Here is a 25,740-nt window from a genome sequence, read left to right on the forward strand (position 1 = left end):
AAATGATAGGCGTGATGGACAGAGGGGGCTGACTCAAGGAGAAATGTTTACTAAGATGATGTTCATTTACTTGCGGAAGATTCACTGTCTGTTAGCACAAGGTGAGCTGCTGGAGATCATGTGAGTAAAGAATCCAATTCTCCTGTGTGCTTCTCCTCTCATGACAGGTCTGGAACACATGTAGCTCTGTAAATAAGGGTGCCACTTAAATGATACTTGAGAACACAAGGGACAGTGCAGGTACACTGTGCAACAGAAGTGGCCATTGCTACATGGGGCGCCATTCCAGCATCTGTGCTGGGATCTCCTGCACACAGGTCCAGGAGCCTCAGCACCAACTTCCCAAACACCGGTTATACAGAGCCAGGTTCTGCTAAGGGATGACTGGGGACACTTTAGAAGGCAGGAGGAAGCAGCAGTTACTATGTCCCCTGAGACACAGGTATAGGGACAGGGGCACAGGTAACAGCAACCTTGTTATATTGCCCCAACCCAGGCAATTTACCCTTCCCCAGATGGTTCTTTTATCCCATTTAGCAGGGTTTGTTTTTTTTTAATTTTTTATTTTTTAGGGAATGTCTCATTTTATGTAGCTCAGATAGTCCTAAACTTGCAATCTTCTTTTCTCAGCCTAGAGTGCTGCGATCATAGGCCTATGTCACCATGCTTTGCATCTACAGTTGATTCCCACCCCCTTCCCCCACAAGGGAAGGTTCTAGGGCTCAAACTCAAGGCCTTAAGCTTGCTAGGTAAGCGCTGTGCCACTTAAGCCATGCCTTACGCTTTTTTTGTTGTTGCTGGGTCGTGGGGTTTGAACTCTGGGCCTGGACACTGTCCCTCAGCTCTTTACCTCAAAGCAAGTGCTCTACCACTTGAGCCACAGCGCCACTTCCAGATTTCTGGTTGTTAACTGGAAATAAGAGTCTCATGGACTTTCCTGCCTGGGCTGGCCTTGAACTGTGATCCTCAGATCTCAGCTTCTTGAGTAGCTAGGATTATAGGCATGAACTCCCACCGCCTGGCCCTAAGCTTTTAAAAAATATTTTTTGCTCTAATTCCAGGTAGGGCCTCCCATTATTTGCTTGGATTGGCCTTGAATCATAATCATATTCCTCCTACTTATACCATGACTAGCACTTCATTTTATTCTGTAATTAATATAACTGAGATTATCATTCAGTGACTTGCTCAGAGTGGATAATTTCCGTGAGAAGCAGATCAGAGGTCAGTGTCCTGCTCAGGATGAGGAAATGCACACAAGGCAGAGACAGCACAACAGATACTGAGTGAGGGAAGAGCAGATCCACATCCTCAAACTTGCCACCCTGAGGATGCACATCTGAGTGTCTGGAAAAACAGGCAGAATAGCACGTTTCAGAGACAGTCGGCTTCCTCAATTCTGCTGAACATGCACAGTGGCACCCACATAGGGAAAAGTCACAGGATGGGACGCTACCCCTTGCTGCAGTGAGAGGGACTGGGCTGGCGTGGCTTCACAGAGCTGTTCGTGTCAGTACTGTCAAAACAATAGTACAGAAATATTCAATCAACTCATTCAATATGAATGTGAATCAACAAAAATTACCACTCATGTCCCCCCTCTAGCCAATGCACATTCTTTATTAATTAAACACCAGAACTAAACAGAACTTTACTCTCTGCTATTGTATGGATCTGGAAGGTCTCTCAAAGCCCCACGAATTAAAGACAGGGTCCCCAGAGTAGTATTATTAGGCTTCTAGGAGGTCTTTTAAGAGGTTCCTGGGGTATACCTTGAAGAGGATTATGGGACCCCTCCCTCAACCTTGTTCTCTTCTGATTCCTGGACATGAGGCCAGTGTCTGTTCCAGCCACGATGTGCTGCCTTACCACAGGTCCACAGACCATGGACTGAAACACAGAGACCTGTGATCCAAAATAAACCTTTTCTCCGTGTTCAGTTGATCTCAGGTATTTCATCATGGTGTTGGAAATACACATCCATATAAACAAAGAACAAGGACAACAGTCACCTCCAGTTAACTGTGTTCCTCCATGCCTTCTCCCTCACTATCTTCGTCACAGTAGAAGATATCTTTAAATAGGAAATCCTGCTTGGGTGTTGAGGGAGTTGGAATTTTGGTGCCTTCTTTCTCTATCTTCTTTTCCAACTGTTCTTTAAACAAAGGTAGACTATTCTCATAAAGGTAGTCAATGATCTCTACAGAAAAGAAATCAAAGTTTGAAGCTGCTTGTACAAAACCTCTTATCCAAGTCAAAGGGTAAAGGACAGACAGATGCCAGTGGCTCACACATATAATCCTAGTTACGCAGAAGGCTGAGATCTCAGGATCCTGGTTCAAAGCCAGAGTGAGCAGAAACTGTGTGATACTCTTACCTCCAAGTAATCAGAAAATAAAAGCCAGAAGTAGAACTGTGGCTTAAATAGTAGAACATCACAGCCTTGAGCAAAAAAGCTAAGGGACAGATCAGGCCCTGAGTTCAAGTATCCCCTCAACACACATACCAAAGGCTATGGAATACTGGCACACTGCACTACTATTACTCATGCAAATCCTATTCTCTTCACTTCAATTAAACCCTCACAACAATCCTATCAGGTAAGTACTTTGAAGCCATTTTCCCAATAAGAAGTTGAAGGCATATAACCTTCTAAGATTTGCCAAGTCACAGAGGTACCAAGAATGTAAGTAAGTATAGGTGGTAATGTCTGCTGAATGCCAAGTCCTTCCTCTTCATGTGCCAGGTTCAAGTATCCCCACCTGTGGCTGCAGGTACACACTGCCATTGGACAGTACAGGGGATATGCCTGTGGTTGCTCTCAGCTTGGAGGTTAGGGTCTGGCAGGTCTGGATGAGACCCAGGAAGCCACACAGACAAACAAGACTAAACCACCCTGAGATGGCTACAAAACAGGAAGTGGGCATCTGACACACTCTGTGGTGTCTGTGTGTTATGTTAGGTAATGCATGTGATTGTAGGATGTGTGCACAAGTGCCAGGACAGCCAGACCAGCAGCACAGAGCTCCTGCCCAAGGGACATGATCACACTTTGTAAGCCCTGTCAGGCAGATTCTGACATCATTCACACCTTTTTTTTTTTTTTTTGCCAGTCCTGGGGCTTGAACTCAGGGCCTGTATGCTATACCTGAGCTTCTTTTGCTCAAGGATAGCACTCTACCACTTGAGCCACAGCCACTTCTGGCTTTTTCTGTGTATGTGGTACTGAGGAATTGAAGTCAGGACTTCATGCTTGCTAGCAAAGCACTCTACCACTAAGCCACAATCCCAGCCCCACATTCACACCATTTTATGACTGAAGTCACCAGTCTAATGACATACACAGCCTACAGCACAACATCCTGTTTGTAACAAAACAAACACTAGGCATACTAACCTGGAAAAGTCTTTTTCTGCCAAAAGGGAACATAGGCAGCTTTCAGCTTATAAAGTTTAGTTTGAACGTAAGATGGAGGCACATCACTTTAAAAAGGAAAAAATTTTTCAAAAGTCAGTTAAAAATCTATTATGTCAATAATTGTGCAAGCAATTTTCTAACTCTATGGACATCTACAATTTTCTTATCCTGTTCCTGACCATCAATAGGTTCATAAACATGATGTTGTAAAACAAACATGAAAGGCACTAAAAACCAAAACATTAAACCAAAAAGAGAAAATGAATAGTACAAGATGGCTATGTTCACATGAAGAATGGTTGAAGTTATCCCTGCCTTGGATGTGGCCCAGCCTTAGGACGTCCAACCTTGTAATAAATGACCCTCACAACCACTGTAGAAAGGAGCCACCACTCTTCCCCTGTGTTCTGGAGAGGAAGAAACTGAGACAGAGTGACTGGAAGACAGAGCTGGGCCTCCTCCTGGGTTTCTAACTCCCCAGACCACACTCTAGACCACAGACATTCAGATACATTCCTAAATCCTGACTTTTTACATTGCAAAGCTAAAAAAGAATACTTATAATATTTTGGTTCATGTTCAATTTACATTTCAGTTTAGAGCAACAAGAACAATCAAGTCATAAATTGCTAGGATTGTAAAGTACACTACCACACAGGAGTGTTCTCTTTACTATTTAAATCTTCTTCTTCTTTTTTTTTGGTTGGTAGCAGGGCTTGAACTCTGGGCCTGGGCGCTGTCCCTCAGCTCTTCAGCTCAAGGCAAGCACTCAACCACTTGAGCCACAGTGCCACTTTTGGTTCTCTGGTGGAGATAAGAGTCTCTTGGACTGTCCTGCCCAGGCTGGCTCTGAACTATGATCTTCAGATCTCAGCCTCCCACTAGTGCCCGGCCTATTTAAATATTTTCTACAGCTGAGTTTATTTTGATGTTTTTCAACTATTAATATTTAAGCCAGAATAAAGTACTACTTTATCAACAATGTCCCTCTCCCTTTTAACTTTTTTTCAGGAAATGTTTAGATTTTTTTTTTTTTTTTTTGGGGGGGGGGGGGGGGTGTCGGTCATGGAGCCTGAACTCTGGGCCTGGGCACTGTTCCTCAGCTCTTCAGCTCAAGGCTAGTGCTCTACCACTTAAGCCACAACGCCACTTCTGGCTTTTTCTGCTTATGTGGTGCTAGGGAATCGAACCTACAGCCTCATCCATGCAAGGCAAGTACTCTACCATTGAGCCACCTTCCAAGCCCTTTAGATAGATGTTTTTAAGTGGACCTCCTTGTAGCCTGGCACCAGTAGCTCATGCCTGTAATCAGAAGGATGAGATCTGAGGGTTGCAGTCTGAAGCTAGCCCAAGCAGGAAAGTCTGTGAATCTTTATTTTTTTTCCCCCCCAGTTGTGGGGCTTGAACTCACGGCCTGAATACTGTCCTTGAGCTCTTTTGTTCAAGGCTAGCACTCTACCACTTTGAGCCACAGCATTGCCTCTTCCAGTTTTCTGGTGGTTAGAGATAAGAGTCTCAATTAGCTAGGCACTGGTGGCTCATGCCTGGATTCCTAGCTACTCAGGAGGCTGAGATCTAAGGATCGCAGTTCATAACCAGCCCAGGCAAATCCATGAGACTCTTATCTCCAATTAATCATCAGAAAACCAGAAGTGGTGCTGTGGCTCAAGTGGAAGAGCACACGCCTTAAGCTGAAGAGCTCAGGGACAGCACCCAGGCCCAGAGTCCAAGCCCCACATCTGACAAAAAAAGAAAAAAAGGAAGTGAAGCTGTGGCTAAGTGGTAGAGTGCTAGCCTTGAGCACAAAAGCTAAAGTATAGTGCCCAGGCCCTGAGTTCAAGCTCCCGTACACACACACACACCCTGAGTTCAAGCTTCAGTACACACACACACACACACACACGAAAAATACATTTTGTTTCTAAGACCATTTCTACTCTATGTTGCATTAGATTGATTTTCTTACAAACAATATTTATTTTAACTCTGGTTTGTACACCATCCTTTATTTTAGTCATTTACTGAGTCATTGCTTTCTATTACCATCCAGTGGAACACAAGCTCTTACCCAATGGCACCAGCAAGAACTTCCCAATCTATTTCATTAGCATCTTCCACATTCAGGGCATACAACCTGCAAGACAGAACACAATAATTTCAGCAGACAGACATCACCAGTTCTCACAGAACGGCAGGAGCTGGAGGGCACTGGTGCTTTCATCTGGTTTAGCCCCTTCATGCCTACCTGCATCCAAGTCAGCTGAAGTTCACTGAGTGAGCGAGCTAGGGAGATGAACTGGAAGGCTATCCCTCCAATCAACACACAGTGACTGTACTCAGCATATCTGTTCTCAGCACTTACAAGGTGACACACTGCAGTGATACTAACATATGTGCTACTCATCTATAATAACCCTCAACCCTATCTGCTGAGCTCAGAGGATTAGCTTCCCCAGCCCCCCTGACTCCTGAGACAAGCTCACTCATAAGTACCAGGTGGTGCCAAGAGTGCACCTCTCAGTGATGCTCCCTCAGATCTTCTGCTCCAAGCTCTCACCAGCAGAGGAAGAAGAGTGGAAGATGGGCAGCAGGACTAGCAGAGAGAATAGGAACCACAGCAATGAACTCAGAACAGGCTCCTGACAGAGTAGGATCAAGGAAGCTGGGCTGGGTGGCCAGAGCCCCAGAGCATGCTGCTGGTCTTTGTTATTACTTTGTAAACAAGAGCTTGGTCTACCAGATTTCCAGCCTTTACAAAACAGGCCCATGTCTCCTCTTCCTTCAAAACACTTTATTCTGCACCAAAGAGCAACTCAAGGACAAAGCCACAGACTAAGCCAGGCACCAGTGGCTCACATCCGTCATCCTAGCTACTCAGGAGGCTGAGATCTGAGGATCATGGTTCCAAGCCAGCTCCAGCAAAAATGTATCTGAGATTCTTACCTCCAATTAACCACTAAAAAGCCAGAAATGGGCCTATGTCTCAAGCATCTCTAGCCTTGATCAAAAGCTCAGGGACAGTGCCTAGCCCCAAGTTCAAGTCCCTAGACCAGAAAAAAAAAAGCAAAACACCAAAGATCAAACAATGATGACAATAGAAAACTCCTACTGCAGAGCTGCAAGGCTGTCTGGATTTTCTATCTCCATTTCCTAATGGGCAGGAAAACCTCCACAGAGGAAACTGAACCCACAGTATACACAGTACATTTTCCATAGAGCATTTCACCCTATCTCCCCAATACTACTAAGGAGATGGGACGTCTCAGCGTCACCGTCCTCATTTAGGACAAGTTAACAGAGACTCAGAGGCAGATTGTGTGCCCACAGAAATGTATGTGGAAGGTGCTAGAGCAGGGATTTAACCTCTGGAAATGAAGCTACAGTCTTTACTGTGTTAACAACTACTCTTTGGCTTGAGAGAAACTAGACAAAACAATATGAAGTGAAGCTGGTGCAGTGGCTCCCGCTGGTATATTGAGCTACTTAAGAGGCTGTGATCAGAAGGAATGTGAGTCAGCCTGAGCAAAAAGTTTGTAAGATTCTGTTTCAACCAAGAAAATAGATGAGCATAGTGACTCACATCTGTTATCCCAGCTATGAGGGAAGTGAAAATATGAGGATCAGAGTGTGAGTTGGCCCAGGTAAAAAGTGAGACCCTATGTGAAAAATAATTAGCAGAAAAAGCTGCGATATGGCCTAAATGGTAGAATGTCTTAGCAAGTGAAAGGCCCTGAATTCAAACCCCAGTATCACCAAAAACAAAACCAGTATCCATTTCCTTTCTTTTTTTTTTTTTTTTTTTTTTTGGGGGGGGGGGGTCCAGTCGTGGGACCTGAACTCTGGGCCTGGGCACTGTCCCTCAGCTCTTCAGCTCAAGGCTAGCACTCTACCACTTGAGCCACAGTGCCATTTCCAGCTTTTTGCTTATGTGGTGCTGAGGAATTGAACCCAGGGCCTCATGCATACAAGGCAAGCACTCTACCACTGAGCCACCTTCCCAGCCCCCAGTATCCATTTCTATCCATACCTTTCAATGAGGTTGATTTTGGCCTGCAGAGCATTGACTCCCCGGTGAGGGAGCCTGCCATTAGTCATCCTTTTGGTGAGAATTTCCATCCTACATTAAAAGAAAGAAAAATACATTTAGATCTGCTAAAAAAAAGTTTCTACTAGAATGTCCTACATTTTCTCATCCAAACTGTCCTCATTCAGAACCAATTCTACCTTTCCATCTTATTTGTTCATTACTAAGACCATATCTATTTGAAAAAGGAAAGAAAAATAAAATGAAAGCCAATGATGCTAGGCACTGGTGGTTTATGCCTGTAATCCTAGCTATTCAGGAGGCTGAGATTTGAGAATCACAGTTCAAAGCCAGCCTGGGTAAGAAAGTCTGTGAAACTCTTATGTCTAATCACCAGAAAACCAGAAGTGGCGCTATGTCTCAAAGTGGTAGAGCACTTGCCTTGAGTGAAAGAATGAAGGGACAGCACCCAGGCCTGGAGTCCGAGCCCATGACTGACAAAAATAAAAAAGAAATCCAATGACTGAGACTGGATGACAGCTACGAGGAGTTCTATGTTAGTGTACAGTAAAGTTTTCATAAGAACTGTTTAAAAGGGAGGGAAAAAAAAGAATAAGCTATGCTCACTTTGACAGTATACTAAAATTGGAAAGATACAGAGACGATTAGCATGACTCCTGTGTGAGGATGGCACACAAATTCAGGAAGCGATGCGTATTAAAAAAAAAAAAAAAGAAGCCTATAAATAGTCACTAAAGGAAACACTATAAACTCAATTTATATTTTTGATTTTTTATAAAACAGATATTGCTTTTATTATCACCAGCAGTGTCTGGGACACCAAAAAGGACAAATATAGTAAGTATTTCTTTTTTTTTCTTCTTTTTTTTTTTTTTGGGTCCGGTCGTGGGGCCTGAACTCTGGGCCTGGGTGCTGTCCCTCAGCTCTTCAGCTCAAGGCTAGCGCTCTACCACTTGAGCCACAATGCCACTTCCGGCTTTTTTCTTTTTGCTTATGTGGTGCTGAGGAATCGAACCCAGGGCCTCATGCATGCAAGGCAAGCACTCTACCATTGAGCCACCTTCCCAGCCCCCTATAGTAAGTATTTAATGGCTTGATGATCCCTCCAGCACCTGGAGCTGGGGGCTGGGAGGCTGCCTGGCATCCTGGTGAGAGCACCTGCAGTTAGATGACTGACCAAGGGCTTCCACAATTGGGCCAACAGACCATCAGCCTCCCATTTGCAATTCTTTTTTTTTTTTTAATTTTTTGTGAACATACTGTACAGAGGGGTTACAATTACATGGGCAAAATAATGAGTACATTTCTTATCAAGCATTGCAGCCTCCTCCTTTGTTTATGCTTCACATCCCTTCCCCCCGTCCCCCGAAGTTATAAAGTTCGTTTTCGATATGACAACTTGTACTTCTCATTGTTGCAACAGGTCCACCTGTATCCTTAAACGACTTGTTTTTCCCGTCTCCTCCACAAATTATACCGACATCAAATATAGTGAAAGCAGGGGTTCCCATTTGCAATTCTGATCGAGGAGATGCACAGCATCATGGCAATGTTGCACAAACTAACCTAAGTTTAGAGTTTAAGTTTCCTAATTTTTGCCTCAAACTAAAAAAAAAAAAAAAATCCTGAAATCAGGCATTGGTGGCTCACACCTGTGATTCTAGCTGAGGCTAGCAGGAGACTGAGACCTGGAGGATAATGGTTAGAGTCAGCCCAGGCAGGAAAATCTGAGAGACATCATCTTCAATTAACCAGCAAAATGCTGGTCTGGAGGCATAACTCAAGTAATAGAGTGCCAACCATAAACAAGAAGGCTGAGAAAGAATAGTTCTGGTACTGGTGCAAACACACGCATGCATGCACGCGTGCGTGTGTCTCACACACACACTACATCTTGCATGTTACCCTAAATGTGTGGATTCTTCAGCAAGACGTTCCTTATTCATTCCTTGGTAGTGGGATTTGAACTCAGGGCCTAGGTGCTGTCCCTCAGCTTTTTTGCTCAAGAGTAGTACTTTACCATTTGAGCCATACCTACATTTGGGGTATTTGCTGGTTAACCAGAGATAAAGAGTATATGGACTTTTCTATCTGGCCTATCTTTGAACTGAAATCTTTAGATCTGAGCCTCCTGAGTAGCTAGGTTTATGGAATGAGCCACCAGTACGTGGCTCAGGGCTCATTTAAATGAGATGTTGGTACTGAAACAGCCTGGAGTAGTAGACCAGAGATGCAATCATGTGGAGATGACATGTAAGTTATTATGGACATATTCCTGGCAACCTCACCTTCCACCCACTCTAAACAAAAAGAAAAGAGCCTGGAGACTGGCAGTGAGGGCAAGAGAATCCTGCTGAAATGTACATAAGAAGTCTTAAAAACTTACCACTTACTTTTGCACTGCATCCAGTTCCTGGTTTCTACTTTGGCCTCCACTTCTATCCATGATATGCCCCTGTAGAGTTTCTCCCTGACAATTGACAGGCGACATTCAGGACTTTTTTGAAGTTTAGAATCCAAATCCTGTAATTCCTCAGGAGACATTTTCTTCAGAATTACGTCTTCAACTGCCTTGATTAATCTCTGGGTTTCTGTCTTACTCCAAGTACCATGATTTATTTCTGTAGATAGAAAAGGAGGCCATGTAGTTGCTAATCTGTTTGCAGTCAACCATCATTTAAAAACAAGATGATAAATTCAGTACTTTTTTTTTTTTTTTTCCGCCTTTGCCAGTCCTGGGGCTTGAGCTCAGGGTCTGGGCACTATCCCTAACATTTTTTTTTCCCCTCAAAGCTAGCACTTAAACCACAGCTCTACTTCCAGCTTTTTTGGTGGTTTCTTGGAGAACAGTCTCATAGACTTTTCTGCCCAGACTGGCTTTGTACTGTGATCCTCAGATCTCAGCCTCTTGAATACCTAGGATTACAGTCATAAGCCACCAGCACTCAGAAAATCCAGCACTTTCCGATGGCTCAATTAAACAAGCCTAAAATGTCTAAGCATAAGTACATGCAAACTCAAATGAAAGTACTAAAGTAGCCATGGATTCTTTATAAGAACCCAAACCAGGGAGCTGGGAAGATAGCTTAGTGGTAGAATGCTTTCCTTGCATCCATGAGGCCCTGGGTTTGATTCCTCAGCACCACATAAGCAGAAAAAGCCAAAAGTAGTACCGTAGCTCAAGTGGTAGAGCGCTAGTCTTGAGCTGAAGAGCTGAGGGATAGCGCCAAAGCCCAGAGTTCAGGCCCCACAACAGACAAAAAAAAAAAAGAACCAAAACCAGTCTAGGGTATGGTGGTAGACGCCTATAATCCCAACAATTAGGAAGCTAAGGTTTCAATTTAGGCATACAAAGAAAGGAAGGAAGGAAGGAAGGAAGGAAGGAAGGAAGGAGAGAGAGGGAGGAGGGAGGGAGGGAAAGGAGGGAGGGAAAGAGGGAGGGAGGGAGGGTAAAAGGAAGGAAGGAAGGAAGAAAGGGAAGGAAGGAAAGAGGTCTAGTGCTGGATGTTAGTGGTTCACATTTGTAATCCTAACTACTTAGGAGACTGAGGATCTTGTTTGAAGCCAGACTGGGCAGGCAAATCCAAAAAACTATTCTTTTGTTGTTCTTGTTGGTCATGGTGCTTGAACTCAGGGCCTGGGCACTGTCTCTGCTTTTCTGCTCAAGGTTAGTGCTCTACTACTTTGAGCCACAGCTCCACTTGTGGTTTTCTGATGGTTAATTAGAGAGGTAAGAGTCTCATGGACTTTCTGCCTGGGCTGGCTTTGAACCACAATCCTCAGATCTCAGCCTTCTGAGTAGCTAGGATTACAGGCATAAGCCACTAGCACCCAGCCTCAAAAGACTCATCTCTAATTATCAACCAAAAACCTAGAAATGGAGGTGTGGGTCAAGTGTTAAGAGTGTCAGCCTTGAGTAAAAAGCCAACAAGAGCATCAGGCTTTGAGTTCAAGTACTGGTGCATGTGCACATGTGCACGTGCATGTGCATACACACACACACACACACAAAGAGAAGCAAAGTCAGAAATTCAGCAGTAAGTCCTGCTGAGGCAGAACAAATTAGGGGAAATGAAGCATGATAAACAGCAGCCAGGAATTCAAAAAACAAAACACTGTACTAAATTCATAGTTACTATTAAAAACATACAAGTACTATCTTCTTTAACTCTTACACTCCTTCATAAACTGAGACATTGGCACGAAAGAAAAGAACAAGAGTAGCTTTTTCCATCTGACCTTGCTTGCTAGCCCAAAACAATTAGTGTGCTCTAAAAACTGAACAAGGACATCATAAAGAAAGACATTTATTTCAGAATAGCAATTACTTGGGAAAGTGACTTCTCCTGGCACAGAGTACTTATCTCAAGGATGTCTGTCTTGAAAAACATGTATGACAGAACGTATCCTTTCTTGATCAGTTTTATTAATAAGCAGGCCAGTCTAAGGAACCCTGAGCCAAATGATAACAAGTGATAAAAGTTTAACACTGGGAGTGATTAAGTGTACCAGGTATGAGAACAAAGTAAAATACTTATCCTAGAATAACATAAAGCCAAATCCTGCCTTTGATCACATATGAATCCAATGCCAAAAGAGCTGAGGTGTCTCCCTTTGATTTTTGTTTTTTTTTGTTTTTTTTGGGTCCGGTCGTGGGGCCTGAACTCTGGGCCTGGGCGCTGTCCCTCAGCTCTTCAGCTCAAGGCTAGCGCTTTACCACTTGAGCCACAGTGCCACTTCCAGCTTTTTTCTTTTTGCTTATGTGGTGCTGAGGAATCGAACCCAGGGGCTCAGGCATGCAAGGCAAGCGCTCTACCACTGAGCCACCTTCCCAGCCCAGGTGTCTCCCTTTGAGTACCCACTTTTTTTTTTGGCCCTGGAACTTGAACTCAGCCTGGGCACTGTCCCTGAGCTGCTTCTGCTCAAGACTCAAACCCTCACCTGGAACCGGTGACACATTACCTATTAGGAGTACAGTCAATAGTAAAGCCCTTACCAAGCATCCAAGGTACCTAGAATTCACAATGTTTGTTTGTACTTCTCCTGGGGCTTGAACTCAAGACCTGGACCTGGGTTCAATACCCACTACAGCATAAGGTGGGAAGTCCTAAACCAGTATTTTTTTTTAAGTTCAAAAAAGTTGCTCTTGTTTCAGAAACAATGTCACCTGCATGGTATTGTCAAGCTCTCACATGTAATGAAAAAAAAAAAATCCAATGAATGACTTTTCTATTCTGTGCCTGTCTCCCCGCCTCTGGAGTTCTTAGTGTGACATCAATGGTGGCTTTGAAGCCAGTCATCTATGCAGTGTGAGAAGCACTATGGTTGATCCTGCTGTACTGGCCATGCAGGCATGCAGCAAGACAGAGCTCCCCCCTCCCCCCACATACACACAGCATCTCCCCTGGCCTCCCGTAGCAATTTGAATGGGTATTTAAAAATCAAGAGATCTTGGGCTGAGAAGGTGGCTCAGTGGTAGAGTGCTTGCCTTGCACGCATGAGGCCCTGGGCTCGATTCCTCAGCACCACATAAGTAGAAAAAGCCTAAAGTGGCACTGTGGCTCAAGTGGTAGAGTGCTATCCTTGAGCTCAAGAGCTCAGGGACAGTGCCCAGGCCTACCACTGACCAAAAAAAAAAATCTAGATACCTCGAAAAAAGGTATCTGGAGTTCACAATGTCTTGTGCTTTTCCTGGGGCTAGAACTCAAGAGCTGGACACTGTCCTTGTAGCTTTTGTGCTCAAGCCTAGTGCTACTATAAAGCCACAGCATCACTTCTGGCTTGTGGGTAGTTAATTGGAGATAAGTCCCAGACTTTCCTGCCCAGGTTGGCTTTGAACCATAATCCTTACCTCAGTCTCCTGAGTAGCAAGAATTAAGGAGTCACTGATGCCTGGCCAACAGAGAGAGAGTGCGTGCGTGTGTGCTTGCATGCGTGCGTGCGTGTCAGTGTGTGTGTGTGTGTCAGTCTTTGGGGCTTGATCTCAGGGCCCAGCACTGTCCTTGACCTCTTTTGCTCAAGACTAGCACTCTACCACTCTGAGCCCCAATTCCACTTCCAGTTTTCTAGTAGTTAATTAGAGGTAAGTTTCATAGACTCTCCTGTCTGGGATGGTTTTGAACTGGGATCCTCAGATCTAAGTCTCTTGAATATCTCTGATTACAGGCATGAGCTACCAGGGTCTGGTTTTTTGTTGGTTATGGGGCTTGAACTCTCTGGGCACTGACCCTCCTCTCTTTAGCTCAAGCTATCGCTCTACCACTTGAGCCACCGTGCCACTTCCAGCTTTTTCTGTGTATGTGATGCTGAGGAATTGAATCCAGGGCCTCATGCATGCAAGGCAAGCACTCTGTCACTGAGCCACCTTCCAAGCCCTGGCTATATTTTTTTAATTCCAGATTTTTTCTTTCTTTCTTGGATGTGTGAGGACCTGACTGCATGGCACTCACTACTTCAGTGGCTGAAGAATGAGCTGTGTCCAGCAGTGCCCTGCCAAAGGACTGCCATCTCAAAGTCCTAAAGCAATACTTTTTCATATTCCTTTTTTTTTGGGGGGGGTCCGGTTGTCGGGCCTGAACTCTGGGCCTGGGCACTGTCCCTCAGCTCTTCAGCTCAAGGCTAGTGCTCTACCACTTGAGCCACAGCGCCACTTCCAGCTTTTTTTTTTCTTTTTGCTTATGTGGTGCTGAGGAATCGAACCCAGGGCCTCATGCATGCAAGGCAAGCGCTCTACCACTGAGCCACCTTCCCAGCCACTACTTTTTCATATTCTAATGTAAAGAATATAATCCAAGGAGGTTTTTATCAAGAAGAGGAAAGTACCAGGTACCAGTGACTCACATCTTTAATCCTCGCTACTCAGAAGGGTGAGATCTGAGGATAGAGGTTTGAAATCAGCTTTTGTAGACAAATCTAAGAGACTCTCATTGCCAAGTAACCATCAAAAAGCCAAAAGCAGAGCTATGGCTCAAGTGGTAGAGCACAATCCTTGAGCAAAGAAGCACTTTGGCCCTGAGTTCAAGCCCCAGTACTGACCCTTCCCACCCCCACCCCAAATAAAGAGTTCAGAAGAAACAAGTGTTCATCAGGTCATGGATAAGGTCCTAACAGGCCAATCTACTGTATAACTCCCTCCCTCCCAAAAGCCATGTATATGTGAAGAAGTGCCTTTTTTTTTTGTTGGTCGTGGGGCCTGAACTCTGGGCCTGGGCTCTGTCCCTCAGCTCTTCAGCTCAAGGCTAGCGCTCTACCACTTGACCCACAACACCACTTCCAGCTTTTTCTGCTTATGTGGTGCTGAGGAATCGAACCCAGGGCCTCATGCATGCAAGGCAAGCACTCTACCATTGAGCCACCTTCCCAGCCCCAAGAAGTGCCTCCTTATGTCAGGTTCCCTGATAGCTTCCAGTGTCAGCAGGAAAACTCCCAATTAGATTCCTGCTGCAAGACAATGAATTTGTGTGGTTGAAATCCATCTAGTAAGCGAAGGCTGTATGGCTTCACTGAACACAGAGAGGAAAGTGAAGAGATCTAGAGACACCCTGGCCTGAACATAGTTCCTTGAGAGTACAGCGATCTCCAGGTGCTGGCTCAAAGTGGGATCGTGGTCAGAGATGCGCCACTTACGACTGCCCATCTGGGAGAACTTTAGGGCCACCGAGAGGCTGCTGCGGGCCACCATAGCACCAATCTTCTTCCAGTTGTTTCCATGCATGGATTGGTATGCCTTCAACTTTTCCATCTCTCCTTTGCTGTACCTGAGAGAGGGGAAACAAATCCACCATTGCGTGAATTGCAAGATGAGAAACAGTGTTCTCATGGTAGTATGAAGCAGTAGTGGAAAAACTTTTACCAATTGCCTGGCATCCTGCTTTTATCTAAGGAAGGGAAACCCTAAAGTTCATTTATCATTTCTGTGTTTTGGGGAGGTCTAGAGATGTCTCCATATCTTATAATAATAAATAACAGCCATCTCAGCTACTCAGAACCATTTGCCTGTGGGTTGGAGGTCGAAATAAGTCATGACCATGCATCATATCCCCCCAGCACAGAAAGAACAAAGGCAGCCTTGAGTCAGTGGCTCACTCCTGTAATCCTAGCTACTCAGGAGGCTGAGATCTGAGGATCGCGGTTCAAAGCCAACCCAAGCAGGAAGTCCGTGAATCTCCAATAAACCACCAGAAAACTGGCGCTGTGGTTCAAGTGGTAGAGTGCTAGCCGTGAGCCGAAGAGTGGAGGGAGGGATAGCACCTAGGACCACAGTTCAAGCCCCACAACTGACCAAAAAAAAAAAAAAAAAGAAGAAGAAGAAGAGAACAGCTGAGCAAAGAACAGCTGCTATTTTGTCTTCAACTTCCATTCCTGAGAGCACTCATTCTCTCTCTTTCTACACACACACACACACACAGAGAGGCTCTTGAGCCATCTAGCTGGGGCCCATTGGATCCCTTAATAAGTACTTTCTATTAAACTCTGCTTCACTGCTTAAAAAAGAACCTTTTTTTGGAATGTTGAACACAAATTATTACTGGAAATTTTACTTGGGGAGAAGAGAGAGAGTAAAGAATCCCATGAGACATTCTGCATTGAGACTACTGAATTGCTTAACTGAGCCAACACTATTCTGACTACCATTTTCAAAGACACACTAGAAACCCAAAGCACTGAGCTAACAAAGGCAGAAAAGACCAGCAAAGCAGGTTGAGAAGAGAGCTTTGTTTGGTTTTTTTTTTTAACTGTATTTTTTTTTTGTCTTTTCTTTTTTGGTACTGGGGATCGAACCCAGGATGTTGCACTTGCTAGGCAAGCGCTTTGCCACTGAGCTACATCCCAGCCCGAGAAGAGAGCTTTGGAGGTGATGATTACAACACAGCAGTGAGCAGAGCATGGGGAGGCCATGGAGGAGGCAGGGAATGTCTAGCTGAAAACCAAAGTCTGAAGAAGCAGCTGAAGATATTTAAGAATGAGAAGATCCTAAAAGGCTTACTATAGAGGAAGAAATTGTAATGAGCCTTGAAGACACACATGTTACAAATCCAGAGTCTGGTTTCAACATAAGAAGCTTCATGATTTTTACCTCTCATCTAGTGCGGTACATATTTTGTTTCAGAACACTGGCAGAGACTACAGACAAGTAGACAATGCTCAACTTAAAGCCTTTTCCTTACCTGCCTTTGTAATTATTGACATCAAATATTTTCTTTGCTCGATAGTACACAAGTTTCCAAGGCCGGGCAATGTCCTTCCCTATAGTCAGAAGATGGAAGAGTCAGAGGTACATGAGGTAGCTGGCATGAGACATGTTTGCATTCCCATAGTCTGTCCTGCATGCTAAGGCTACCTTTCCCATGTCCTACACACACCCCTCAGCTGATGGATCTGATCAACTTTGGAGAACTTAGCAAAGCACATACTCAGGGCCTGCAGGCTCTAGTGTCTTCTGAGGTCTACTCTGTCTGTGGCAAAGATCCTCACAAAGGAAACTGACCACAAGAAAAAGGGAACAGGGTAGGGAAGGTGGCTCAGTGGCGTGCTTGCCTCACATGTATGAGGCCCTGGGTTGGATTCCTCAGCACCTCACAAACAGAAAAAGCTGGAAGTGGCACAGTGGCTCACATGTATGAGGCCCTGGGTTGGATTCCTCAGCACCTCACAAACAGAAAAAGCTGGAAGTGGCACAGTGGCTCACATGTATGAGGCCCTGGGTTCGATTCCTCAGCACCTCACAAACAGAAAAAGCTGGAAGTGGCACAGTGGCTCAAGTGGTAGAGCACTAGCCTTGAAGAGCTGAGAGACAGCACCCAGGCCCAGAGTTGAAGCCCCGTGACCGACAAAAAAACAAAAAAGAAAGGAAAAAAAAAAGGAACAGTAATATTAGGGCCATGTGTCACCAATTCTCCACAAGGTGAAAAACAGGTTTTTCCGATGTAAGCTTTTCTTACTTTTCCTTCTGTACAGATGTGCTTGTTCTCCTGCAGGGTTTACCATCTAGAGAATACTTGGGAATGACCCAGATTCAAATTCCAGAGAAAAGCAAAGAAGCCTGTCATCCTAGCTACTCAGGAGGCTGAGATCTGAAGGTTGTGGTTTGAAGCCAGCCTGGGCAGGGAAGTTCATGAGACTCTTATCTCCAATTAACTACCAAAAAGTAGAGCTGTGGCTCAAAGTGGTAGAGTGCTAGCCTTGAGCAAAAGAGCCCAAGGACAGTGCCCAGGCCCTGAGTTCAAGCCCCAGGTTAGACCAAAAAAAAAAAAAAGCTGCAATAGAGAATAGGACAAAACCAAAGCCATAATTATTTCTAAGTAGACAAATGTGCTTGAGTTTTGTTATAAAATCTGTACAAGCTCTCCATCTGGGAGATAAAGACAGGGTCCAAAGGCCCAAAAGGTTAGCCTGGCAATGGATCTACTGAGCACAGGCTCTGGTCCCAGGCACCGCAGGGCCGGGAGGGTCAGTCAGCCATGTGAAATTCTTACTCACCAAGAGTAATCTTGGTTAAGGTTGAAAGCCAGAGTAAACACTTCTGAACTTACCAATGTGCACCCTGAATGCATGCTTTCTCTTTAAGTTGGTGATTGTAGACTTTTCCTCTGGATATCTGTCTGTGTGCAGTAGCTTGTCTGCACTCTCAATTCCTGTCAGCGCTAGGAAGTCTTGTACGTTTTTCTCTATCTGCTTATTTTCCCTAGCAGAAAACTTGCCAAATCTAATCGCAACACCTAGGATTGAAGGGGAGAAGAGAAAGTATGTGTTGTCAATAACAGACAAAAGCAAACCTACTTCTTCCAGCATACCAGCACTGGCTGGCACCCATCTGCCAGGAGCAGCCGTGCTGGTGCACTTGACATTGGAGCCCCAGACCCTACTTGCAGAGTCCCACCTTTTTGATTAGACTTCTGCCAAGCCAGGCCTCTTCTCCTACAATCCCCCACTGCCAACAGGGATCTTTCCTGCCTCACTGATCACTTTTTCAAAGTCTTTTTTTTTTTTTGGTCCGGTTGTGGGGCCTGGGCACTGTCCCTCAGCTCTTCAGCTCAAGGCTAGCGCTCTACCACTTGAGCTACAGTACCACTTCTGGCTTTTTTCTTTTTGCTTATGTGGTGCTGAGGAATCAAACCCAGGGCCTCAGGCATTCAAGGCAAGCGCTCTATCACTGAGCCACCTTCCCAGCCCAACTTTTTCAAAGTCTTTTGTATGTGTGTGTGCCAGTCCTGACGATTAAACACAGGGCCTCAGTGCTGTTCTTGACCTTTCATGCTCATAGCTAGCACTCTACCATGTGAGCCACGGGGCCACTTCTGGCTTTTTGATAGTTAATTCTTCCCTGTGCAGTTGTAGTATTCTGCATAGGCTGGCATAAGCAGGCAGAATGTCACAGGTTCCTATGCATAGGAACCACATGCTACTTCACTTTATATTAGCTTCTTCTCTGAGAACCACCTGTTGAATATTGTTCTCTTCTGTGGTGGTAAAAACTGAAACATAAGTTTATGAGATGTAACTAAAATATCACTTTATGGGTTCATTTTTTGGTCGGTCCTGGGACTTGAATTTTGGGCCTGGGCTCTATCCCTCAGCTCTTCAGCTCAAGGTGAGCACTCTACCACTTGAGCCACAGCACCACTTCTGGTTTTGAGTGGTTTATTGGAGATTAGAATCTTTCGGACTTTCCTGCCTGGGCTGGCTTTGAACCATGATCCTCAGATCTTAGCTTCCTGAGTAGCTAGGATTATAGGTGTGAACCACCGGCACTTGGCTCACTTTGCTTCTGAACTAATTGATTAGCTCCCTAAACTGAGGGAAGATGGACTTTTAATTTTCTGTGTGTTTGTGATTTTAACTAAGTATCACTATTCCACAAGACTATGAAATATGTGAAATTTATGGAATCACCTAATCTCAATTAAAGAAAAGAAGTGAGAGAAGGGATGGGTTAGAAGAGATGGATGACAATGTTGTCAGACACTTTGTACTCATATACTGTTTTGTAGGATGGGAACTTCTTTGTACAACTACTTAAAGAAAATTTTTAAAAAGAAAAAGAAAAAAAATTTTGTGTGTGTGCCCACACACACTTGTGCATGTTCACCAGTACTGGGGTTTGAACTCAGGAACTGGGTGCTGTCCTTTAGCTTTTTCATTCACAGCTCGAGTTCTACTAGTTGAGGCACACCTCCATTTCCAGATTTTTGGTATTTAATTAGACAAGTCTCATAGACCATGATCCCTGTACCTCAGCCTCTTGAGTAGTTAGGATTACAGGCATGAGCACCAGCACCCAGCCCTTTCACTTTTTCTAACAATCAGTAGTATTAGGCCCCACACAACAGATATTCAGTAAACACTGCTCACTGTTTACACAGCTTCAAATTTATGGCTTACTTTTTAATCCAATGAGCTTTTTGGGTGGTTTTTCTAACTCAGTAAAACAGAGGATCAAGTGGATCATACCCATGATATATACTCACCCTCAAATGTATACCTTGAAAAAAAGAAGCCACTCCTCATCTAAGGGACCATTGCTCACCTGAGCCCTTAGATTATACTTTTACTTTTTTATCCTTTTCAGCCTGGAGGTGTGGCTCAGTGGTTAAGGGTGCCTACCTTGTAAGGCATAAGGTCCTTAGTTCAGGACCCTTTTCCTCACATAGGTAACAACTCTGAAAGGAGGAGCTGGGGCTGGGAAGGTGGCTCAGTGGTAGAGCACTTGCCTTGCATGCCTGAGGCCCTGGGTTCGATTCCTCAGCACCACATAAGCAAAAAGAAAAAAGCCAGAAGTGGGCTGTGTTTCAAGTGGTGGAGTGCTAGCCTTGAGCTGAAGAGCTGAGGGACAGAGCCCAGGCCCAGAGTTCAGGCCCCACGATCGGACCCCTCCCCCCCCCCCAAAAAAAAAAAGGAGGAGCTCAAGGCTGCTTCCCCAGCCTAAGTCATTTAGAAAAGCAGCCAGCAAAGTGCAAGGACCACTGCGTTGCCAGTGGCTCACCTTGGGCTTTAAACTCTCTAAACCGCCCCAGGTCATCCCGATACATCCGCTTAATTGTGGTGGCTGCCCTTTCGCTTATGTCAGGAATGAACTCTTGAAGCTGTCTCACAGCAGAGTCCAAGTCCACTTCTGAGTCCTCAAAATCTTCGGCTAAGTGTCTTGTTGCCGAATCCCCAGACCGTTCCAAATTGCTTTCTTCTTCACTGGTACGCTCTAATCTAAGAAGAAAAACTAGGTTAACATTAACCATCACTCGGATCTGGTAACTTTTAAGCCCTTCCTGGCTCTCACTTAGTCTACAACAGCACTTAAACTAGACAGGACCTTGGTCTTGTTTTCAGTCTATGATTTTCAACCTCTGGATTGAAACTTATGTTACTTGTATATATATATATATATACATTTGTATGCTCACACATGCATGCACAAGCATTCCTACACACACACACACACACACACACACAACACACACACACACACACACACACACGTGTGCACATGCATCCCCCACGCGATCTAGACAGTAACGTGAAGTCCAAAGCCTTGCTCCACTTCTACATTTTTATCTCTCTGTGCAACTGTTCTAGTCTTTCTGGATTTAGATAGTAACTGTCCAAGTGAAGCCCTCTGATTCCCAGCAAGAGATAGTCAAGTTTTAGAAAACAACCAACTACTTCATTAAAGCGCCATCTAGAGCTAACATAGTAACAATTATTTTTGCGGCTAATACCAGAGGCTTCCCCTTTCCTTTGCTGTTTCTTATGTACCCATCCCAGTTTCTCACAAACTCTGCCATTGGTCTAAATCTGCTCATAGGATGTTCAGGCCTATTGGTTAAAGGCCTCAGACAGGTTAACAGTTAACACCTTTCAGAGGGCATACTGCCCAAGGAAGTTAGGAACTACACTCCTATCTTGTGATAAGTGTTCTCAAAATGTCCCCCCAATAACCTAGCATAGAGGACAATGTAAATCACCCATAGCTTCAATCAGTGACCTCTCTAAAGGGGCTCCTCCACTTAACTTTAAGGATATCACTGAGCAAAAATGGAAGAAAAATTTGAATCCTAAGAACTACAAGACAAAGTGAAAAAGCAGATCCTGAAACATGCATTCTTGTAATCCCAGCTAATATGGAGGCAGAGGTCAGAAAGATCATGGTTTGGGGCCAGCCTGGGCAAAGGTTAGGAAGACCCCATTTCACCAAATAAACACCATGTCACACATGCCTGTAACACAGATATGTGGAAAGCATATCTAGGAGGACTGTGATCTGAGGATGCTCCTGGAACAAAACTGAGAGACCCTACCTGAAAAATAACTGCATCATAAGTATAGTGAAACACCAGCCTAACAAGCGTGAGGCTCTGAGTTCAAATCCCATGCAGTACTACCAAAATTTTAAAAAGCCCTTTTATTAATTCATCAGGCAGTATACTTAAATGGTATATATGTGAATGTTATCTAAATTCCCTAAGTTAGTGAGAATCTTAAGGTTTTTTTGTTTTGCTGATCTGCAGAATTGTAAGTCTGATGTATTCAATCCTTGCTTCTTTTTATATAAGCACATAGACATAACTAAGAGACTTTGGGACTAGGCTGGGCCAAGTTCACTGGATTAAATGTGTGCAATGCAAGCCTTACCCACCTTGGTCCTCAGCTCCACCCAGAGTTGAGCTCCTCCCTGCCCTGGATTTCTTGAAATACACCTGGCCCCTCCCTCTTTCCGCCCAGACCAACCAGAACTCCCATCTACCTCACTTCCTATCCCTCCCTCCCCCCCCCCCCCCACCTTGCTGCTACCTAGATAGTGAAGGTCTCCACATGTTCTCTCTCCGGGAGAAATATGGCTGCTCTAAAAAACCTTGTCATCTTTCTCCTGTGCCTGCCTGCCTCTGTGTTCCCTGGGATGATGTGATGGATCCTTTCATGCATTATCCTGCATGTGTGACTGTCTCTGATTTTTGCCAGTTAATATGTGCTGAGAAAAAGAACAGAAAGTTATACTGAAGCCAATAGAAATTATAAATTACCTTTGTACCTCTTCCACACGCCTCTCTCTTGAACTGGCGCGGGAGGCCTTGGTCTTCTTCGGCGGCCTGGGGTTCACATCTTCTTCCATCAAGACCCCCTCACCCGCTGCAGAGTCAGAGAGTGTGTTCTCCGTGTTTATACTAGGCAATGAGACCTCATCACCAGTCGCTGGGGTGCTTTCGGCTAGCACCCGCTCCCTTTTCTTGGATTTTTTTTTCATGCTGTGGGATCCTTTAGCCTTTTCAGATACATTACCTCCTTCCTCAGTCCTAACCTTGCTAACCACCCGGGATCCTTCAGACGGGGTGAGATGAAGACTTTCAGGCATGGCCATGGTCTCCAATTCCTGGTTAGCAGACCCTTTTTTCTTTTTTTTCTTAGACTTGTTTTTCTTAGGAGACATTGGCAGATCTGTGTTTTTGCCTTGGAGATCCACAGAAGGCAAGGACTGCTGTGTGTGTGAGTCTGACGGGGGTAGGGCATCGCTTGCCTTCTGGCTTTCCTGTATAACGTCACAGGATGCAACCTTCCCCTCATGGGTCTTAATTGTTTTCTTCTTAGCTTTTTTACAAAGTTCTTTTGATGCTTTTTTATGCATCTTAGCAACTGTATTCAGTTTACCTGTTTTATCTGCTTTTGCTAATTTTTGTTCCTCGCTCATTGCAACATAAACCACATCCATGTTCTTTCTAAAATTCTTTGGCATGTACTCAATGTTTTCTTTATCCACAAGGACTCGCACGACACCAGTTTCCTCGACTCCCCAAACAATGTTTTGTCTCTTTTTCTTCTTTTTGTGTATCAAAGTAGCCTTTTCAGTCTCATCACACAGTTCTGACTTTTCTAAAGGGGACATGAGCTGCTGGAAATCCTTTCTCCTCTTCTTCTTCTTAGTTACCTGAGGCTGGTCACTTGCTACAGAGAAGTCGCAGAAACTTTCCTGACCCCATTTCTGGGCTTTTTCCTTATATACAGAATACTTCTTTTTCTTGCCTGATACTGAAGTGTGGATTTCAAATGTGCTTGGTTTTCCTTCCATTCTATTCCTTTAGGGAAATGTGACAACAGTGGTTTATTTTTGCATTTTAAACATTAGCCTATGGGGGGAATATCACAGCAAAATCAAACTGTATGAAAAATGACAAGCCTGGAGTCATGATTATAAATTTTGTATTATTTAAAATAGATAAGAGGCTCACTGTAGTCTACTTCCTCTGGTCTCATGATGGGAAAAAAAAATTCATAGAGAACAGTATTACCCTATACCCTTGGGCTCTATCCTCCTCCTACCTCATCTCTGACCCTCTCTTTTCTTCTTTTCCTTCTTTTTATTTTTATTTTTTTTGCCAGTCGTGGGGCTTGAACTCTGGGCCTGGGCGCTGTCCCTCAGCTCTTCAGCTCAAGGCTAGCGCTCTTCCACTTGAGCCACAGCACTACTTCGGGCTTTTTCCGTTTTATGTGGTGTTGAGGAATCAAACCCAAGGCCTCAGGCGTGCGAGGCAAGCGCTCCACCACGGAGCCACTCTCCCAGCCTTAACCCTCTCTCTTCCAATTGGGCTCGGTCGCTCCGCACCTTGCCCAGGTTCCTCAACATGCCTGGGGCCTATCCTTCCTTCACTTCTACCGGAAGGATCTCCGCTGCCTCCCACCTCAGGAATTTGGCTGGGTAGTCTCTACTTCAAGGTTGTTTTTCCTGCTACACCGAGAAAGGCCCCTTCCCCCAAGGATATACTAACACAGCAAACCCCGCTTCTCAGGTAGCTTTAAACCCAAGTATAATTTAAGTAAACAATGGTTGTTTAAGCCCCGGGGCTTAAACACGCCAGGAATCCCAGCTACTCAGTAAGCAGAGATCTGAGGGTTTGAAGCCAGCCCTCGCAGCAGCGAAGGCTGTGAGATTCTTACCTCCAATTAATCCACAAAAAAGAAGTGGAGCTAGGGCTAAGACGGTAGGGCTAGCCTTGAGCTAAAATTTAGCTCAAGGACCGCACCCAGGCCTTGAGTTCAAGCTCCAGGGGAAAAAACGCAACCCAGCGCAACCCACGAGGCTCCTCGTCTTCCCGGCTGCGCCCGGCCGCGCCTACCTCGGCCCCCGCGGCCCCGGGTCTGGGTTCAGACCCCCCGCCCCTTCTCCAGGGCTTTGCCCGGGCGCCCCGTCCAGCCGCGGCGGCGCTCCTTCGAGCCGCCGCTCCGCGCCCCGGCCTTCTCCAGGGGCCGTCGCCAGCTCCCGCGGGGCTCGCGGCCCGGCCTTCACAGCTAGCGTTGGTCCCCGAGAACCCCTCCCCGGTCGCGTGCCCCGGACGGGGGCCCACGCTCACCCGGCGAACCGGCCGCACGCGCGCACCCCGCTCATTCGGGCGGTGCCCGGGTCTGGTGCCCGATTCTCCCGAGGGCGACACGGACCCGGCTCCGCTCCGGGCCGCCGCTTGGGAGCCGAGAGTCCGCGCGAGGGGCCCGGGGCGGCCCCCAGCACCGCTGCGCCAACGCGGGCCTCCGGAGGGCGAGGGCGACGCCGCCCGCCGCGCGGCTCACTCAGGCGCAAGTTACTAGCCAAGACGCTTCCTACTTACCCCTTGAAAACGTCGCCACCTGCCCCCGAACCCGGAAGTGCAGCCGCTGTGGAAGCGGAAGTCGTTGTGCGTCGCTTCCGGTGCCCTTGGCGTCACGGTGCCATAGCAACACCGCGGCCGCCCGAACTGATGAGTGCGCATGCGTAGTTGCGTGGCTGCGTTCTAGTACTCGGGATAGATAGGTTACAGGGTCTCTCCCTAAGATTAGGACGGGGCTGGGAAGGTGGCTTAGCGGTAGTGCATTCATAAAGACCTGGGTTCGATTCCTAAGCACCACATAAGCAGAAAAAGCCGGAAGTAGCACTGTGGCTCAAGTGGTAGAGCACTAACCTTGAGCTGAAGAGCTGAGGGACAGCACCCAGGCCCAGAGTTCAGGCCCCATGATCAACAACAACAACAACAACAAAAATTCGGGGAGGGGCTGGGAAGGTGGCTCAGTGGTAGAGCGTTTGCCTTGCATGCATGAGGCCCTGGGTTCGATTCCTCAGCACCACATAAGCAAAAAGAAAAAAGCCGGAAGTAGCACTGTGGCTCAAGTGGTAGAGGGCTAGCCTTGAGCTGAAGAGCTGAGGGACAGCGCCCAGGCCCAGAGTTCAGGCCCCACAACCAGATCCCCCCCCCAAAAAAAAAACCAACTCGGGGACAGTGCCCAGGCCCTTAGTTCAAGTCCCAAGACTGGCAGAAAGAGAGAG

The 25,740-nt window shown here is 45.7% G+C and overlaps 1 protein-coding gene and 1 non-coding gene across 6 annotated transcripts; one reads left to right on the top strand and one right to left on the bottom strand.

Annotated features, from left to right (window-relative positions):
* Nucleotides 1–977: 977 nt before the first annotated feature.
* On the bottom strand, nucleotides 978–25,086 carry Ttf1 (transcription termination factor 1). Of its 5 annotated transcripts, none has more exons than XM_042681194.1 (12): nucleotides 25,049–25,086; nucleotides 22,478–23,575; nucleotides 20,446–20,663; nucleotides 17,996–18,181; nucleotides 16,631–16,709; nucleotides 15,090–15,220; nucleotides 9,850–10,084; nucleotides 7,446–7,535; nucleotides 5,487–5,552; nucleotides 3,398–3,483; nucleotides 2,013–2,200; nucleotides 978–1,516 (listed from the first exon to the last, which is right to left on the bottom strand). In XM_042681194.1, the coding sequence occupies exons 2-11, from the start codon at nucleotides 23,515–23,517 to the stop codon at nucleotides 2,019–2,021; spliced, it is 2,313 nt and encodes a 770-aa protein (XP_042537128.1). In that variant the 5' UTR covers nucleotides 23,518–23,575; nucleotides 25,049–25,086; the 3' UTR covers nucleotides 978–1,516; nucleotides 2,013–2,018. The 5 variants fall into 5 exon arrangements, 4 of the variants coding, with proteins under 4 accessions (XP_042537128.1, XP_042537129.1, XP_042537127.1 ...); XM_042681195.1 differs by having other exon boundaries at nucleotides 22,478–23,524; nucleotides 25,049–25,077; XM_042681193.1 differs by lacking the exon at nucleotides 25,049–25,086 and having other exon boundaries at nucleotides 1,335–1,347; nucleotides 22,478–23,524.
* On the top strand, nucleotides 8,063–8,164 carry LOC122109091. The gene has a single exon (XR_006147668.1). It is a non-coding gene; the product is annotated as a U6 spliceosomal RNA (small nuclear RNA).
* Nucleotides 25,087–25,740: the final 654 nt, after the last annotated feature.

The sequence above is a fragment of the Dipodomys spectabilis genome, unplaced genomic scaffold (assembly GCF_019054845.1).
Source record: "Dipodomys spectabilis isolate Male_0828 unplaced genomic scaffold, ASM1905484v1 ptg000067l, whole genome shotgun sequence".
Classification (NCBI taxonomy): domain Eukaryota; kingdom Metazoa; phylum Chordata; class Mammalia; order Rodentia; family Heteromyidae; genus Dipodomys; species Dipodomys spectabilis.